Source organism: Podarcis raffonei, chromosome 6 (genome assembly GCF_027172205.1).
Source record: "Podarcis raffonei isolate rPodRaf1 chromosome 6, rPodRaf1.pri, whole genome shotgun sequence".
NCBI lineage: Eukaryota > Metazoa > Chordata > Lepidosauria > Squamata > Lacertidae > Podarcis > Podarcis raffonei.
This window is the reverse complement of record NC_070607.1, coordinates 24,277,704-24,294,742: the sequence shown is the minus strand read 5'-3', so window position 1 is coordinate 24,294,742 and position 17,039 is coordinate 24,277,704. Positions and strand designations below refer to the sequence as shown.

The window sequence follows — 17,039 nt, the reverse complement described above, 5'->3', positions numbered from 1 at the left end:
GGGGGTCTGAATGTATAGCCTTGGCTATCTTACACATCCAAGCCTCACTCTCAACCATACAGATAACTAATGCCAAGCCAACAAGTTATTAAAAGAGCAAATGTTGGATCTACAAAAATGCATAGCAGCATCTAGCATAATATACAACTCTTTCGTCCGCTCTTGGACGTGACAACACAGACTCTCACTCAGGCAACCAAAACACCCAATAATACATCACTCACTGTCTCCTACCAGGTAGTACATTCTGCAGTACAAAATTAAAGGGGAAGTGCCCTCATAGGGACCCCAAAATGTCTGCACTGCACCAGCCTTCTTCTCTGAAGGCAAGTCAGTTAGCTATAGGTGTTAACACACTTGTTCTCTGGATTCAACTGCATGGCAGGGAACCCAGGAAGAGGGTGACCAAGAAATGACCTCTTCCCTATCCCAGGACCTCTCACCACCGGCAAAATAAAAAAGCAGAGAAGGTCAGACATAGTTTGTTCACCAAGCAGATAATTTATTACCCCCCTTTTTGCTGTTTTTGCATGCAGATGGGCCATAATTCCTATGATGTACCCATTGTCCTGCTTCTTCAGCATCCCAAGCACTGCCTACGTTGCCTTGTCTTGCATTAACCTCTTCATTGGTATCAACAGTAGTGCCATTACATTTGTCCTGGAGCTCTTTGAGAACAACCCAGTGAGTGACTTTTCGTCATAGACATTATTGTGACAAGAGTACTGTACTTTTTAACCTATGATCCAGCAAGGGTATTTATGTGTGGATGTGCGCCAAGTCAGATATTGGTAGAAACAGTTGCTGAAACTGCCACGAACTTTCGCTATCTATGAGCCTCTCTGCTGTGGCCAGCGTAAGATGTTTAGAAATTCTAAAGGGGGGTTGGCCAAAAACAGCACCCACTTTTATAGGTCCACTTTTCCTTTAATCCAGTAGCACTGGATAAAGGGGTGGGGGCATTCATCTGCCACCTAAATTTCCTGTTTGGTACATCCCAATTGCACATCCTCATTTACACGGCAATTACTGCATCCTATTTCCCTTGCCAATAAAAACTGGTAAAGTAAAGAATTGTGTAGCCTTTCATCCTAACTCCCAACATTTTCTTAAATTATAAAGGAACTCTTGAGTAAATCTGGATAGCGCTAGCATGTTGTGTATTTCTGTTTCTTGCAGGTTCTGCTGCAGTTCAATAAAACATTGAAAAATATCCTGTTAGTATTTCCTCATTTCTGCCTGGGTCGTGGACTCATTGACTTAGCCATGAACCAAGCTGTGACTGATGTATATGCTCGGTTTGGTAAGTACAGATGGAACGTGGAATTGTTCTGTTTTGCCCCACGCCCAAGTAAGCTTTTGAACACGGAACTGGCCCTTTCAGAACTTAATATACACCCTGGAGGGGTAGGGAGGGTGCAGAACTTTGATCCAGTTCACATTTAAAGGGCATACCTAATTTTCACTTTCTGGAAAAAAATGCCAATTAAAACACAGCCATACTTTGAAATTCCGAATTTAGCGAAAACAAAACAATGTGTTATATCATATATTAGGCAAACTGCATACAAAATTGTGTGCATTTGGCCCTTCTAAAAATGATAGATTATTTTATTTCTCTGAGGCAGCATAACTGAGGTGGGTTGGGGTTTTTTGGAGGGTACCAGCATAGCATATTCATAAGGAGGAAACACCTAGAGAAATTGCAAAATAGTTCATTGATAATGGTAAAATAAAGTCTGTCTTTGTATTTGAAAACAATTACTTCCGTGGCCACCAATGAAGCACATTGTATATTTTGGTAGTAATTCAGTTTGATTTTGGTTTCATCTCTAAGGGGAAGAACATGTCTTGAACCCGTTTCGCTGGGATTTTGCTGGAAAAAACATGGTTGCCCTGGCGGTGCAGGGCGTCGTCTATTTTGTTCTGAATCTTCTGTCGCAACATAGTTTCTTCTCTACAGGATGGTATGTTGGAAAACTCTTGGCCTGTAAAGGTCTCGTATGTATGAAATTAGTTAGTTTTAATGCATCTGCCTTCTAAAGTACTGTTCTGAGTGTGGGATGTGTGTTTCAATATGTATATGAAGGCTGCTCTTCACACCTGGAACTTGTTCTGTCTGGCTTCTTCAGGTTTGCCCAAAACACGATGGTGCCCGTTATGGATGAAGATGAGGATGTTGCAGAGGAAAGGCAACGAATCTTGAATGGAGGCAGCAGAATGGATATTTTGAAATTACAAGAACTGACCAAGGTAATCTTCTTCCAGGCAGCGTTTCAAAAAGTGTGTTTGCTTTACTTTTATCTTGGAAATGGAAGACAGTATGCCCAGCATGAAACCTCTCTTTGTTTGGGATCCTGGACCCTTATTTCCTTGACTTTTGATCATCAGTCTGAAGCTGCTTGCATCCCTTGGAGCATCTGGAATGTATTATTTTCCTTCCTGTTACTCCATTGTTGAAGATCTAACACGTAACTGTAAAGCATCATTTTACTGGCTTTCTGTTGACACTACCTCTGAATCACTCCTTGCAACTTCCATTTACTGTACTTCATTAGCTATGAAAAATATGAAGAATATTCTAAATGTGCAAACAAAAAGTCGATGTTTACACAAAAATCTTTTTTTCTTTTCTTGATAAGACTTATTCACCTTGACATCCTCATCAGCAAGATTGTTAGATTTTGGAGACCATGTGTATGTTTTTAGCAGTTTTTAACTAGACCTCTCTTATTTAACTTTGCTGATGGTATGTTCATTTCCATTATGTTGTACCTTCTTGTCCCTGTAAGCGGTAGATGCCAAGTTCCGATATATTCCTTCAGCTGTAGATTTCATAGAAGAGATTATTATTAAAAAAAAAATCCTTCTCTTATTCTAGATTTATGCAGGTAGACACATACCAGCAGTGGACAGACTCTGTGTTGGCATTCGTCCCGGAGAGGTGGGTTGTGAAACAACTTTGTAAAGCCTTTTGAAGTGATTCACTTTTACAACCTTCTGGAATTAACAAAGTGTGTGATTACTTTAAAATCCAGTGCTTCGGTCTCTTGGGCGTGAACGGAGCTGGCAAGACAACAACATTCAAAATGCTGACTGGAGACACTCAAGTAACATCTGGAGATGCTGTAGTTGCCGGTCACAGGTATGTCGTGAAAAATGCCAGAAGGCATCAGCCCAGCCCAGTGAACAATGAAATTATTTATTTAGGAAAATTTACATGCCGCTTGATTGTAGAAATAAAAACACCCTGTAACTTGAGTAACTGTCATTGCACTGCCAGTTAGCAATATTTCCCTGTTTTGTTGCTGAGGGCAGGAGAAAAAGTCACACACACACACGTATTATGTTTTTGGTGGCTGGAGAGGGAAGTAGGCACACCCAACACCTCCGGCTCCTACAAGATGCACGTGGCCTGAGGTGAGCTTGTTTTGGTTTCTTTCCCCTATCCTACATGGCAGGAATGGAATAAAACTGGAGATATTGTGAATAGCTCACTGTATTGAGCTATTGGCGATATTGTAAATAAGCTCACTGTTAGCATGCATTTCTTCTTAACTACATGGTAACTCCTGTTCTGTGCAATTTATCTTATAACGGTGGGGTTTTTTCCTTCAGCATATTGACTCACATATTTGATGTTCATCAAAACATGGGATACTGCCCACAGTTCGATGCGATTGATGACCTGCTCACAGGGAGAGAGCACTTGCGTCTTTATGCCAATCTGCGTGGTGTCCCAGCAGCAGAAGTTGAGAGGGTAAGGACAAATTCTTCCTCAACGTTTATTATTTTTAAAAAGTATGATGCTTCAACAAAAAACAACAACCATGATTGCTGATCAGTCAAGAGTTGTTTATATATTCTTTGAACTTCATCCCAAGATATCCAGGCCCAAAAGGCAGTTACGTATGTTGTTAGATCCCTGGACGGCTCTTTGATGTCCATGCACATTCTTATCTATGTTGCGGTACAGATATGCATTCACCCCTGTGAAAGTTGCAGGTAGCCAGTCTGGCTAGTCACGCCACCTTGCTGCTGTTGTTTCCACGTGCCAACCTTGCACCTGGTAAAATAATTCTGCAAATCCATTCTGCCAATCTGCAGAGTTTTCTTGCGTTACCAATGCATAATAAGAGTTCTGTGTGGATTCTGGAGAATTAACCCAATAATTGCATTCCTTAATAGACTCTGCTCTCATCATGGACTGGATTGAGCCCATTGTGTTTTAAGTAACTACCAGTCCTTTGACGTCCTTTATTCCTTCTCCGCAGGTTGCAGAGTGGGGAATTCAGAAGCTTGGTCTCCTGATGTATGCAGATCAGTTGGCAGGCACATACAGCGGTGGGAACAAGCGCAAGCTCTCCACTGCCATTGCGCTGATAGGCTGTCCTCCTTTAGTCCTGCTGGTAAGTCACTTTGCGGCAAAGAGGCCAGCTAAAAAGAAGCCTCTTTAGGTGAAGGCAATTCTGTAAGGTTGTGGAAAACTCCAGTTGGACACCGTGTGGTGTGCAAATTATTTTACTTCTAAAAGTAATTTCTATGTCACCATGTCGTAAGATATCAGGACGGTGCACAACACACTATTAAAAACACCAGTTTCTCTGAGAAACACCCCAAACAGTGCCAAACTCCAATTGTGTTTTCTTGCCTGGTGTGGTTCTTTGCAAAAGTTAGTGCCCTGCTTTTCTTGCTGTCCTCTGCTGAACCACTTCAAATGGTGTTTCTGATATTTATGGAAGGTTAAGTTGCACTTTCCCCCAAAATTAAATTTGGGGGCATGTTTCATCCTAACACCTGAAAAAGTGCATTTTTTAGAATGTGTGAGAGTAAGAATACTAAAATGCAAATCTGAGCCTTGCAGGAGTATGAAAAATAAAATAAAAAGGTGTATCTGTCCTTCCCTCACTGAGCTCCAAATAGCACTAACAAAGCACCTGTTCCAGGCTGGCTGGAGCCCTTAGCAGGAAATGCTGTTGAGTTATGTATAGGGCATATGCTGCAATATTTTGTTGAGGGTACCCACATCATTATTATCATCCACATCTCACAGGATGAGCCAACTACAGGAATGGACCCTCAGTCCCGACGCTTCTTATGGAACTCAATTGTCAGTGTGATCAGAGACGGAAGAGCTGTGGTCCTTACATCACACAGGTAATACAAACTTCCCCATGTAAAATCAGTATGGGAATTTAACACCCTTTTAAAAAAAATACTTGCCACTGTTGTAAACCTTCAGAGAAAGCATGTGATACAGTACTCCTAGCAATGTACTACTTCAGTTTGCAGGTGGAAATCTACCATTTCCCCTATCATAGAAAAAGACCACACATTTGGAAAGTTAAAAATGGTTTACTTACAAACTCTCTGAAGGTCAGATTCATGTGCTTTTCCATACAGCAGTCAGAAAATGCAGGTAGCAAAACTTTGGTTAGTTCCAAAGTGGCGAAAGTTCCTAAATTATTTGTATAGGAATACAAGGATGGCTTTGTTTTTTTAAAAAAGGCCATGTGGTCCAAGCTTGGAGCAACCTCTTTTCAGACCTCTTTACATACTGGAGTTCATGTGGCAGACTGAGGGAAACAAGACTTTCTTCCCAAGTGGACAGAGCAGCTTAGTTAAGCCTGGCAGGACAGCTTACTATGACATTAACCTCTTCGTGAATTAATTAGACTTAAGCGTGTTGGTTATACAGGCACTCCCCATTAGCACGGGGGTTGCATTCCAAGGCACTGTGCATGTCAGTTGGCCCCCTTGCAGTGCTGAAACCAGCACATGTGCCGTGAACGTGCACGAATGGGGAGTTGCCTGTATGAGGCTGGTTATCCCACAAATGTTAGGGGCTCTCTCTAAACCCCTATCAGCAGCAAGCCTGCAATAACGGCTGAGCATTCTGGCAAAGTTACAACGCAATGGAGCATTTACTGGCTGGGGTCAATATGAGTAAGTGGGACTACAGGCCTTTTTTACATCAAGCTTTCTCTCTTTACAAGCATGGAAGAATGTGAGGCGCTCTGCACACGTCTAGCCATCATGGTTAGGGGAACCTTCAAATGCCTGGGCACCATCCAACATCTCAAGTACAAGTAAGCTGATGATTCATTTCTTATGTTTATTGATTGATTTAGTGTAGTTGATGGATGAATATTATTTACTGGGGTAGTAAATCCGTCACTTCATATACCATGGGTATTTCACAGATACGGAGATGGCTACATTATCAGCATGAAAATAAAGGCCTCTAAACCCGGACTGCCTCCAGACCTGAGCCTAGCTGAACACTTCATAGAAGTGAACTTCCCTGGCAGCATACAAAGGGAAAAGCACCATAACATGCTCCAGTACCAGATATGCGCCTACTCGCTGGCCAAGATCTTCCGGCTGATTCTCTCTAACAAGGACAACCTGAATATTGAAGAATACTCTGTCACACAAACCACCCTGGATCAGGTAAGAAAAAAAAGTGCTAAAAATGGGGGGGGGGGGACCTAACTCAACAAATGCAAGCCCTCCGCCACTTAGGAAACCCCACCCCCCAATGCCTAGTATGTTTTAGTAACAGGCAATTCTTTCTAAAAGGCTGTGTGCTTCCAGGTTCCATTCATCTGAAAATAGAGAGTGGCATTAAGTGAGGAAAGTGTTGATTTAAAGAGGAGAGAATGGTGGTCAGTCATTTTCAGTAGAACCAAGCTTTGCAGACCAATTATACTAATTAAGGTGATGCACTTGTCATAAGAATGGCCTTTGCTTCACAAGACATGGCTCTGCCTTTGCAGAACAAAAAGATGCATTTCTTTCTCACAAAAACCCTTACATGTATTTAATGTGTGCTTTTTTAAAGTTCTTGTTAGTAAGAAGCAGGCTTATTTCTGCACACGTTGTATGAGAATTGCCTTGTCAATCACGCCACGTCTCGTGACTTCTGCCAGGTCAGCCTGTGCACGAGTCTAATTGGAGGAGGAGAGCTTATTTCCCTGATGTTTCACTCCAGCTCCAAAGCAACATCTGGTTGGCCACAGGTTATTTGTTTTCCAAGGGAAAGGCCAATTCTTGTGTTGCCATGTTCCTAACTTTGTTTGGGGATGCACACAAAGAAGGGCCTCAGGTGGTGATTGTAGTTCATGTGGGATAGACAGGTCCTTGGGTCCTGACCTTAGAGGTACTGGGCTTAGCCACCAGTCCTGATCTAGAAAACTGGATGCATGAGATGAACATCTGGCGGGGAGGGGAACATGGAGAGATCTTTCCAAGGTCAACACTGGAGTCATGAATCACCTCTGTTCTTGATATTGTCATGGACATTCTGGATTTCCCTACTTCCTTCTAGCAAGTGCAGTTCTGATTATGCATTTCCCGGTTTCCTTCCACAGGTTTTTGTGAACTTTGCTAAACAACAGATGGAGGATGAGGAAATTCATCTCCACCCTCGTGCAGCGGGAGCTAGTAGAGAGGTGAAGGTGACCCCTGCTTTCTATCGGAAGACAACTGCATAGAGAAGTTCTGCAACTGGTGAAGCAAACTACCCAAGCAGAGCGCTACAAATCCTGAATAAGCTTCTCACCAGCACAGGTTTTAGCCCCCTTTCAGTGGTTTCCCTGCATCTTTGGAACTCGCCCACAAAGGAAGTATGTATGAATGGATCCATCTTCATTAAGCTTTTACAGAACAAAAAAAACCAGCTTTGCTTTTCAGTCTTTTTTTACTAAAATTGTTTCGCTGGGCTTTTAAAGCAGTTTTTAGTATTATAAATGGGTTGTTTTGAATGTATTTTAAGCATTTTTTAAATATTGCGTTAACATTTGACAGCTGCCTGTGGAGGGCTCTGCCCTGTGAAGCTGCATGTGCATTTCTTAAATATTTTTTTTTAGCAAAGTAGAATGTAATATTAGGAACTTTAGCTTGGCACAGTGATGGGATCAAATGAGTAGATACCAAGTTTAGTCAAAATCACTTTTGTGTTCGTAAAAATTTTTTTAAGGATGCATGTGCTTTGTCTCCTAGTTTCATTCTGAACCAAAAAGAGAAACAAGCACACATGTTTATTTAAAGTCTCTATTGTTCTGTGGCATTAATGCTCTGGGTCAAATCTAGACTTGACAGCAGTCAAGCACAAGATGGGCTTTCACTGCCAGCAACAGAATCACAAAATTTTATGGATGAACAGGAAATATTTGGTCTCTCACAGCCTTCTTTACATTAGTGACTCGCTTTTTACTAGATTAGTTTTAAGTTGGAATATTCCCCTCAGCTGTTGACAGTTCTTTTTCAACTCTTGATACTACTTAACTCCTACTTAAAACCTAATTAAAAGGTACAATGGGGGAGTTCACAGTTGTGCCATTTTTCCCACCATGAAAATCTTAACAGGTGGAGATTTGGATTTAGCCCAACCATAGCTTGTAGTTGTATGCAGCTCTTAGTGAAGTCAACAGGAAATCACCTAGAAGAGGTTCCCCCAAGGTGCTATTGATTCTGACATCTTTTTTTTTAAAGGATTTATGTCTTAGGAGTATTGCATTAGCTGAGGTTCGGTTCAAGCTGCTCTAATCTCAAAATCAATAACCTTTTAGTATTGTTTTCTATGTTTCAGTGCTATATGTTATAACCACTGTGGGGCTCTGTTGAAGGTAAAAAAAATAAATAGCTTTCTGTTTAATTAAGTTATGGTCTTGGAGAGTAGCTGCCAGGAAATGGCTCCTTGCATGGGTTTTGGGTGTTTTTTGGGGGGTGGAGCTCTTTCAACCACACAGACATCACATCTTTTTGAGTGACTACACTGGGTGTTTAAAAACCTAACCATCCCAATGAGAAGTAACTTACACAACTAGGGCTGAGCGATGTTAGATTTTCAACATCACAATGTATCACCAGCCGAACATTGTGATTTGGTGATGTACTGCGATGCTAAAACAACCTGCATTGGCCCCAGCCCACGAGGTGCTGGGTGAAACTTTCACCCCAGTGTCTTGCCGGGCTGGGGCCAAGGCAACTGGCTGCTGTCTCTGTTGCGGGGCAGGCAGCTATGTGCCCCTGAACAGAGAAGTTTAAAGGAGTCCCCCTGCCCACCTCTGGCTCGTGCAAGCCGGAGGCAAAAACTCCATTACACTTGAGGGAGCTGCCTTTGCAGGCAAGGGTGGGCTACTTCTTCCTCCTGTAAAGGAGGCAGCTCGCCCACCCACCACAGATGGAGCAAGCACTGCCAACCTGACAGGCTCAGTTTGCAGCGTTTCCTCCATCTTTGAAGATCTCTCAGCTGGGGGAGTGGGAGCACTTTAAAAGAGAACGCCCAAACCATCACTGCCTCTGTAAAACTGCTTGGCTGAGGCAAGGGCAGCTGCATGCTCCTCAGCCGAGCAGTTTCAAGAAGCCGAGAGAAGAACAAGCTGTATTGGTGCCTTGCTGATGGCACTTGTTTCTCCCTCTGCAGTGGTATCACTGGTGAAACCACCACTGCTCCAGAGTCCCTCTGCCTCCAGCATGTTTCTCCCTTGGCACACTGGGCGTTAGTAGCAGAGGGACTCTGGAGCGGAGGCGATTTCACCAGTGATACACCGCTGAGTGAAACCGCTATTCCATTCTACCCCTCATACCAGTCCTGGGCGATATATTGATAGATACACGACTGCCACTCCCAGCAATAACTACACCACAGATGGGTGACTTAAGAGGCAAAGATCTAAAAGCGCTCTCCAAATACTGGAAGGGCTAGCATGAAGAGGAGACTGAAGAGCTGCTCTGATGGCAGGACTAGGGAGTATGTTTCAGTCGAATATTAGGCGATACATAAAATTAAGTGCATGGAATCAACCATGGAATTAGTTGCAGAGGATGGACTGCTATCTGTTGGGAAGGTCTAGCTCAGGATTTCCTCTACTGAGCGTTAAGACGGACAATGCTATAATTCCAACATAGCTTTGAATAAAGAAACAAACTTGAAGCAGATCCTGAATGTCATTAAACGTGATTTGCATTTCTCGGATGTAATTTGCTGTATAACAAACATTTACATATTGTCTGTGTGAAAAGAAACAAGAGGTTTTTTATCTTATCATGGATGCATTTTTTTAACTTGAAAAGATTGGGTATTAAAGAAATATTAAAACTTCACTCACCAGTCGCAATGTGTCTTCTATTGCTATAATTAATTCGACATAATTCAAAATATAAGTTTGAATTTATTGCATATTCTCTTTACAAATTGTTGCAAAAATTTATGTACATTTCTAGAGGAATAAACTTCATCACGAAACAGTCAGAGTCCCTTTGCTGACAGTCTTAAAATTAAGTTCTTAAAACTTTGTAACATAATGTCTTATTCATTTACTGATTTGATTTGCACAGAGCCTTCTTAAAATGCATTGAACACAAAATAAGGAAAAATATTTTCCACATTTCCTTGTATTTTGGTATATATGAAGAGTAACTAGAGGACCACACCTCCACACCTTTCCTTTTGGCAATATGGGACCACTGGTTAGGCTATGACCCTTTGACAAGGCAGGGATGGAGATTTGGGAAGTTTTCGTTCCTACCTTTGATGAAGATAGTCACAGTTTCCTTGGGCTCCCATGATTTAACTCCTTTTTTCCTCTTGACACTTTCTTCCTTTTCTCTTCTGATTTACTTTATTCTTCACCTGCTTACCTTCATTTTCAAATTTAAAACAACTTTTAAAAAATAGCTTTTCCCTTTCCTGCTACCTTTTGTACCCCCACTGACTTTCTCTGGAGCCACCAGTAAAGAGCTACCACTCTGCACGCTATCATTCAAGGTCTTATTCCTTGTAGCCATCACATCTGCCTGCAAGAGTATCTGAACTTAACACCCTATTGGTGGTCCAACGCCCCTGCATATTCCACAAAGACAAAGACATCCTCCATACTGATCCTGCCTAATGTCCTTTCCAAACTCCACCTACAGCAGGAACTGATACTACGTAGATTTTCCCCCAATCCATACCACCCTCTTGAAAAGGCCTGGCATTCCTTATACCAGAGCTTTCCAAACTTTTCACGTTGGTGACACACTTTTTAGACATGCATCATTTTGCGACACAGAAATTCAGTTTTACTAGCAAATCGGCGGGCCGTCTGCTCCCTTCCAGCAACACACAGTTTGGAAAGCTCTGCCTTAAGATGTAGGCAGGGTACTTAAGGTCTATATAGCCCATACCAAAGTGCTTTGGCAATCATTCCACCATTCTATGTTAGGTAGAAAAGTCACCCCAAACACACTATCCTGATGGATTTGCACCTGCATTACCACGGCATATGAGGCGCAAAGGCTACCTGTCCCTGCCAAACTGACAGCACATTCCTCTGGGGCAGCAGACGTCCTGGTGGCGTCCTTCACAAATGCCTCCCTACTGGAAATCTGCAGTGCAGCCACCTGAGCATCTCCCAGTACCTTTACCATACACTAAGACAAGACACCTGGATGTCAGCTGACACCACCATTGGCCAGAGGGTCCTCCAACAGGCCTCCCCGCAGTGGTACCCACCCTAGTTGGGAGAGCTTTGTTATGTCCCAACCAGTGGTGTCATGCTGGCAAAAGGAAATTGTACGATTGGTACATATCTGAATAGCAGATGTGTGTTGCCAGTGTGGGACCATTGGGGCCTCAGGCCTGCAACACTGTTTAATAGTTCAGACAGTTAGGAAAAGTTCTTGTTCCATAGGAGTTCAGCTTTATTACTGTATGTTATTTGCTTATTAACTGATGAGACTCCATGGACTACTTGTGCTTAGTGAGTCTGCAATGCTGAGGACAAAGGAGCCATCCATTTCCTAAATTTTCACTCCTTCCTTCATCAAAGGGGCAAAGCCATAGCCCAACCAGTGGTCCTGTGCTGGCAACACAAATCTACTCTTCAGGTTAAGTACCAATTGTTCTACTTACATTTGCAAGTACATGGGCAACCCACTCCTAGGCAAAGGAAGCATCCCTGAGCCCACTCTGATATAACGATGGGGGCGAATTCAATTCACTTTGCATTTGAAGCCAAATTTACGCTTTCCAAAACTATGAGAACCAGAACATAGCCACCCTTAGAAATTCACACTTATCTAAATTTTGTGATGCAATTCTCCAACCAACCAATGTTTACAAAAATGCGTATAGTAGTTAAAAGTGTACATAAAAATTAATATTAGTGAAAATAACATTAAAAATGCATTATATTAAGGAGACATTGCTTGCAAAAATGTGTGCATTAGTCAAAAAGGCATACAAAAATGTGTTTTCTAGCAGAAATTCATATTAAAATGCTGAAGCACTTTCAGGAGGAGATTTTCTAACAGAAAATTCACAAAATGCTGCATAAATGTGGAGGACCGAATTTACAATCATGAGAAACAGAGAACCAAGACTAATTGATTTGCTATCCCTACTCTCAAGTAAGCATGCACCAGGGTATAGCATGAAGTGTTTTCCAAGAATGAGAAATGCAAGTAGAATAATCACATGATAGCCTTGTTGGTATTGCATCACTTCAGACTGCAGGGTGGTGAATGTTTGAATGCTTCTTCCATTTAACAGAACACCCTGAATGTAATAATTTAAAATATTTCTGGACCACTTTTAAGGTTAAAACCCTGTCAAGTCAACTTACTAAATAAAAACCAATGCAAAAATAACCACAATTAATAAATAAAAAACAGCTGATCCAAAACATAGCATCAAGTCCCAAAATATTAAAATCTAATACAAAATACAACTATCAGCCATCCATTAAGACAAGAAGAGCATGCTAAATAGGGCAAGAGACACACAAGAACCCTTTTTCCTTCATGTTCAAGTTTTATATAAATCTGGGAGTTTCTTGCAATGGAAACATTCAAATAGTTAACTCTCACCTTGCAGTCTGAAATGGTTCATTCCCAACAGGTCTGTTTCAAATGATTATTCTGAACATTTAAACTATGTTGTTCTCATTCCCAGTGCTCTCTCTCTCTCTGTGTGTGTACCATTTTCATTCACAATGTAAAAGTATTTCCCACAGCAAATGCTTGATTTGAAGCCGCCCACAGCACTTTCTATGCCTCAGCTTTGAAGCACAATTCGTCCAGAGATTGGGCAGTTCCAGGCTGTTGCTATTTCAGGTTGGATTCAATCACATACTGGGGAAATCAGGTTGCACAATTAGAGCAGATTTGGAGCTCTTTCACAACAACCCCACTTTCTCCCAAAGTCAGACTTTTTTTGCAATATGGAAAGTGAAGGGAAACACACCAGAAAGAGTGGGAAAACAATAATAATTGCTTTGATGCAACATCATCTAACCTCCCTGGAAACAAATCAGGATGAACGCTCAATAAACATATCATCCAGAACTGCCCTCCCTCAAAACTTGTCTGTTTGTGGAATTCCAGACCGTTTCACACCCAATTCTCATGCTTCCTTTTTGCCACAGGGCCTGGCCCAGACTTTTACAGAAAGTGTATTCTTTCGGCAACGGTAGATAATACCTTTGCCAAACAGTTAGCTCTGAACACCCTTCATGGCTAAAGATGACAACATGAGGATTGGGGGAGAAGATAAAACCAATACTGAATCCCACAAATTTTAAAAATACATGAAGATATTAGCGGAGTAGGAATGCTGAAAATAATGCCAATGTATTTCACATCTGACAACCAATGTGCCCCTTTGGTACATGGGTAGATGGATCTGGTGGCTCATTTACCAGAAGTAATGTATTTACTATGGTGGACGATGAAGCCACAAGATTGGGTAATTCCCTCACCACGCTACCAAGGAGCTAAGAATTGTGGGAGGTAGGTGAAACATCTCTGCATCTTCCATAAGTAGTGCTGCGCACAGGTTGTACCTTCATGCCGAAAGTACTTTCGAGATTCCATGTCCGACAGGAATCGATTCTTCCAACTTTCTGTCCTAATCCAAAGCACTCTAGGGGAAAGGCCTGGCATTCCTTAGGCATTCATCGGGCACTAAAGCTGTACATTCACTGAACAAAAGAAATGAGAACAGTGGACTCGTTTGTGCCCTTCCACCCTTCATCTCTGTGGAGGAGGGTTTCATGTTCCACCCTTGCCAGATGGATACGGGCTTACATTTCCATAGCTTATGAATCCCTCAAGCTGCCCCAGCCAACACATCTATTTTCTCATTCAACCAGATCAGCATCCACTTCAGCGGCCTTCGCCGCTAATGCTCCGCTGCTTGATATTTGTAAGGCAGCTACTTGGTCTTCCTCAAGTACCTTCGCCAGGCATTACAAGCTGAACCAATTATCGTCAGCTGATGCAGCATTTGGTCGCACAGTTCTTCATCAGGTACTTTGATCAGCTCAACTGCAGTTGGGGATAGCTGTGGTACATCCCAATCCAGCGACTTTATTGTTCACCGTAGTAAATAGAGTGACTGGTCTTACCTGAAGAGTAGCTGTACTACCCATGTACTATCTGAAACCAAAGGGGCGCATTGGTTGCCAGATGTGGAAATCCCCCCCCCCCAGCTCTCCAACCCCACTATGTAGAGCCCATGGAATTCCACACTAAATAGTAATTTCTGCATGCTCCTGGTAAACCTTGCCTAAATTATCTTTATACCGTAACTTATTTTCTTTGCCTGTGGTTCTGTCTATGCAGTCTCATCCACTTTGTTTCTGATAATTTAATTTTAAAAAACCCAACAACCCTGTTCTTACAGTAAGAAAGGAATGATAGACATTCTAAGACTAGGATAATCCTTAAACTCTCGTATATAGGTGGAGTGTTTATCTTTTGCCCAGACTGACATCTGAATGAAACAAAGAAAGGTGAAGAGTCCCACTGCAAGAGAGAGAAAGAGAGAAAGAGAAAGAGAGAAAGAGAAAAGAGAGAGAGAGAGGTCAACGTTTATGAAATATTGTAGCTGGAATATTAGCCCAAAATTTTCAAACCAAGAATCTTATTCACCTGGAACGCATTGAGTCATGATAGTAAAACCAATCCATGTCCCCAGCTGTAATGGTGAAGAAAATGCAAAACTATTTCACACAATAAAAACTGCTAAAACAACCTAGTCCCCTTTTTAAAAAAATACACACAAAACGCATATCTTTTTAATATCAGCTTGTAAAAACCTTAGTAATAAAACAACTGAAATACAATCATGCACACAACCAGAGAAGTAACTGGAGCCATTTGGATATATGGACAAGAATCCACAAAAGCACAGTCCCCTTGTAGTGTTGTTTTTGCAACCTCGACAGACCGACACACACACATACACACTTCAATTTTGAAAAAAATTAAAATTATGAGTCTAGAATTCTAAAACACTGCATTAATTTCTGTTGAAACAGAATGGAGGCAGTGAATGCAAGTGTCAGTCTCACATACCTGTAAACCTGGTCAGTCAAAATTTATGCAACCAGTTAGCCAGTCACTCACCTCCAAGACCTATGGCCTATACAGCTGTACCCCTATCCTAACCAAGTCTTTGTGCTCATATTTTTCTTCCTAAGAATTTTCCCAGTTTGGGGCATTTTAATGGGAGTCACTATTTTGCGGGTGGCATTCAATCGCACACGGGTAAATTCAGGTTGTACATTTTAAGTGGATTTGACACTCATGTACATAAAAGAGGTTTTTTAAAAAGAAAGACTTTGTGTTAGGGAAACTGAGGGATAACAGTGGTTTGATACAATGTCATATAATCTCCTGACAAACAATGAGGATGAATGCTTAACAATCTGGAAGTGGCCTCAGAAACTGCCCCCAACACTTCTTTACAATCTTCTCAAGTTTTTTTTTAAAAAGGTTGGGAATTTGGTATGAGAGCTTTTAAAACAGGTAAATGTACACAAACGTCCTCCCGACAGCCTTTAAAAATCTCTCTCTGAATTTTAGGTGGTTGCTTCTGAAGGGAGTTCTCCATGGAAAACTCATATATGTGACACGTGCTGCCACTATCTACATAGTAACTGCATCTGTTTTCATGGTACATAATGCATTTCCCCACTCTATAAAGTCTATATTCCTACAAAAGTGACACTCTGCTGCAACATCCCTTTGCAGCAAATGACGCTGGAAGTCTCAAGTAAGACAATGAAGGCAAACAATAAATTCCTATGCTCCAAACGCAAAAGTCAATATGACGTAGAGACAGAGCTCAGAATATTTTGATGTCAACACAAAATCCAAAGAACATGGACACACAAAAATGCAAGCAGCTAAATAACCGGTACAATTTTCCTACCCTTTGCTAGTACTGCAAAGGTGGGCTGTGTCACACAGCCTAATTCAGGCATAGGCCAACTTGGCCCTCCAGATGTTTTTGGGACTACAACTCCCATCACCCCTAGTTAACAGTGCCAGTGGTCAGGGGTGATGGGAGTTGTAGTCCCAAAACATCTGGAGGGCCGAGTTTGCCTATGCCTGCTCTAATTCATGGTAGAGCCAGCTCTGCCATAATGTGAAAATGTAATAGGACCTGCATAGTTGCACAATCCTCTAAACAACCTCCTGCAATACTCCTGTTTACACACTCCAATTCATTATCTGACTAATTTAGCTCTTTCACTGGGCAATTTAAAAAAAAACAATCTTTATCTTACCCTTTTTTCATCAGTTTCACTGAGAGGTGCAGCTTAAACGCTGTTTCAAAGTAAAGGATGTGTTTGAGATGCAACTCAGCTGTGCTTTTGTAGCCAAGGTGGGGTAATAAAATACATGCATTTTACTGAGTTTCTCATCCCAGAAGTTGCCCCCATGAAATCCTGAACATTTCTTTACACTCCCCTACAAAAGCAAAATCTTACACCAATCTTTAAGCATAAGCTAAACATTAGCGGTCCATTCAGTTTTCAAACATACATACCTCATAAGTATAGTTAGGGCAGGACACAAAATAAAACAGCCATGTGAAAGGATTCTTCGTCGGATAAGGGATCTTACTGGTCTTGGATCCTATTGATTTAAAATATCCACAGAAATGTAAAGCTAGTGGTACTTTCTGTATACAGACACATTTTCCCTATAGCATACGGTTTGACAGCATGGCTCTAGTTGGTAAATACAGGGGTTCTGGT

At 41.7% G+C, this 17,039-nt stretch overlaps 2 protein-coding genes across 12 annotated transcripts in view; one reads left to right on the top strand and one right to left on the bottom strand.

Annotated features, from left to right (window-relative positions):
* Positions 1–8,488, top strand: part of ABCA4 (ATP binding cassette subfamily A member 4) — a 100,879-nt gene extending 92,391 nt beyond the window's left edge. The window contains exons 39-50 of the mRNA XM_053390974.1: positions 537–684; positions 1,180–1,303; positions 1,838–1,967; positions 2,133–2,253; positions 2,882–2,944; positions 3,039–3,145; positions 3,619–3,760; positions 4,275–4,409; positions 5,054–5,157; positions 5,997–6,089; positions 6,204–6,453; positions 7,374–8,488. Of these exons, the coding sequence (XP_053246949.1) occupies positions 537–684; positions 1,180–1,303; positions 1,838–1,967; positions 2,133–2,253; positions 2,882–2,944; positions 3,039–3,145; positions 3,619–3,760; positions 4,275–4,409; positions 5,054–5,157; positions 5,997–6,089; positions 6,204–6,453; positions 7,374–7,496 (1,540 nt within the window). The 3' untranslated portion in view covers positions 7,497–8,488. The remainder of the gene's footprint in view (positions 1–536; positions 685–1,179; positions 1,304–1,837; positions 1,968–2,132; positions 2,254–2,881; positions 2,945–3,038; positions 3,146–3,618; positions 3,761–4,274; positions 4,410–5,053; positions 5,158–5,996; positions 6,090–6,203; positions 6,454–7,373) is intronic.
* Positions 1–17,039, bottom strand: part of LOC128415460 (very-long-chain enoyl-CoA reductase-like) — a 46,711-nt gene that overhangs the window by 7,918 nt on the left and 21,754 nt on the right. For 4 of the 11 annotated variants that reach the window (XM_053391678.1, XM_053391676.1, XM_053391672.1 and 1 more), the window contains 3 exons: positions 16,829–16,917; positions 14,923–14,968; positions 13,680–14,796 (listed from right to left, as the gene is read on the bottom strand). In XM_053391678.1, coding sequence (XP_053247653.1) covers positions 14,669–14,796; positions 14,923–14,968; positions 16,829–16,917 — 263 coding nt within the window. In that variant the 3' untranslated portion in view covers positions 13,680–14,668. Of the gene's footprint in view, positions 1–5,515; positions 5,592–9,475; positions 10,139–10,158; positions 10,648–13,679; positions 14,797–14,922; positions 14,969–16,828; positions 16,918–17,039 lie in introns of those variants that run through there. The other 7 variants (XR_008330972.1, XR_008330973.1, XR_008330971.1 and 4 more) reach the window with 6 other exon arrangements.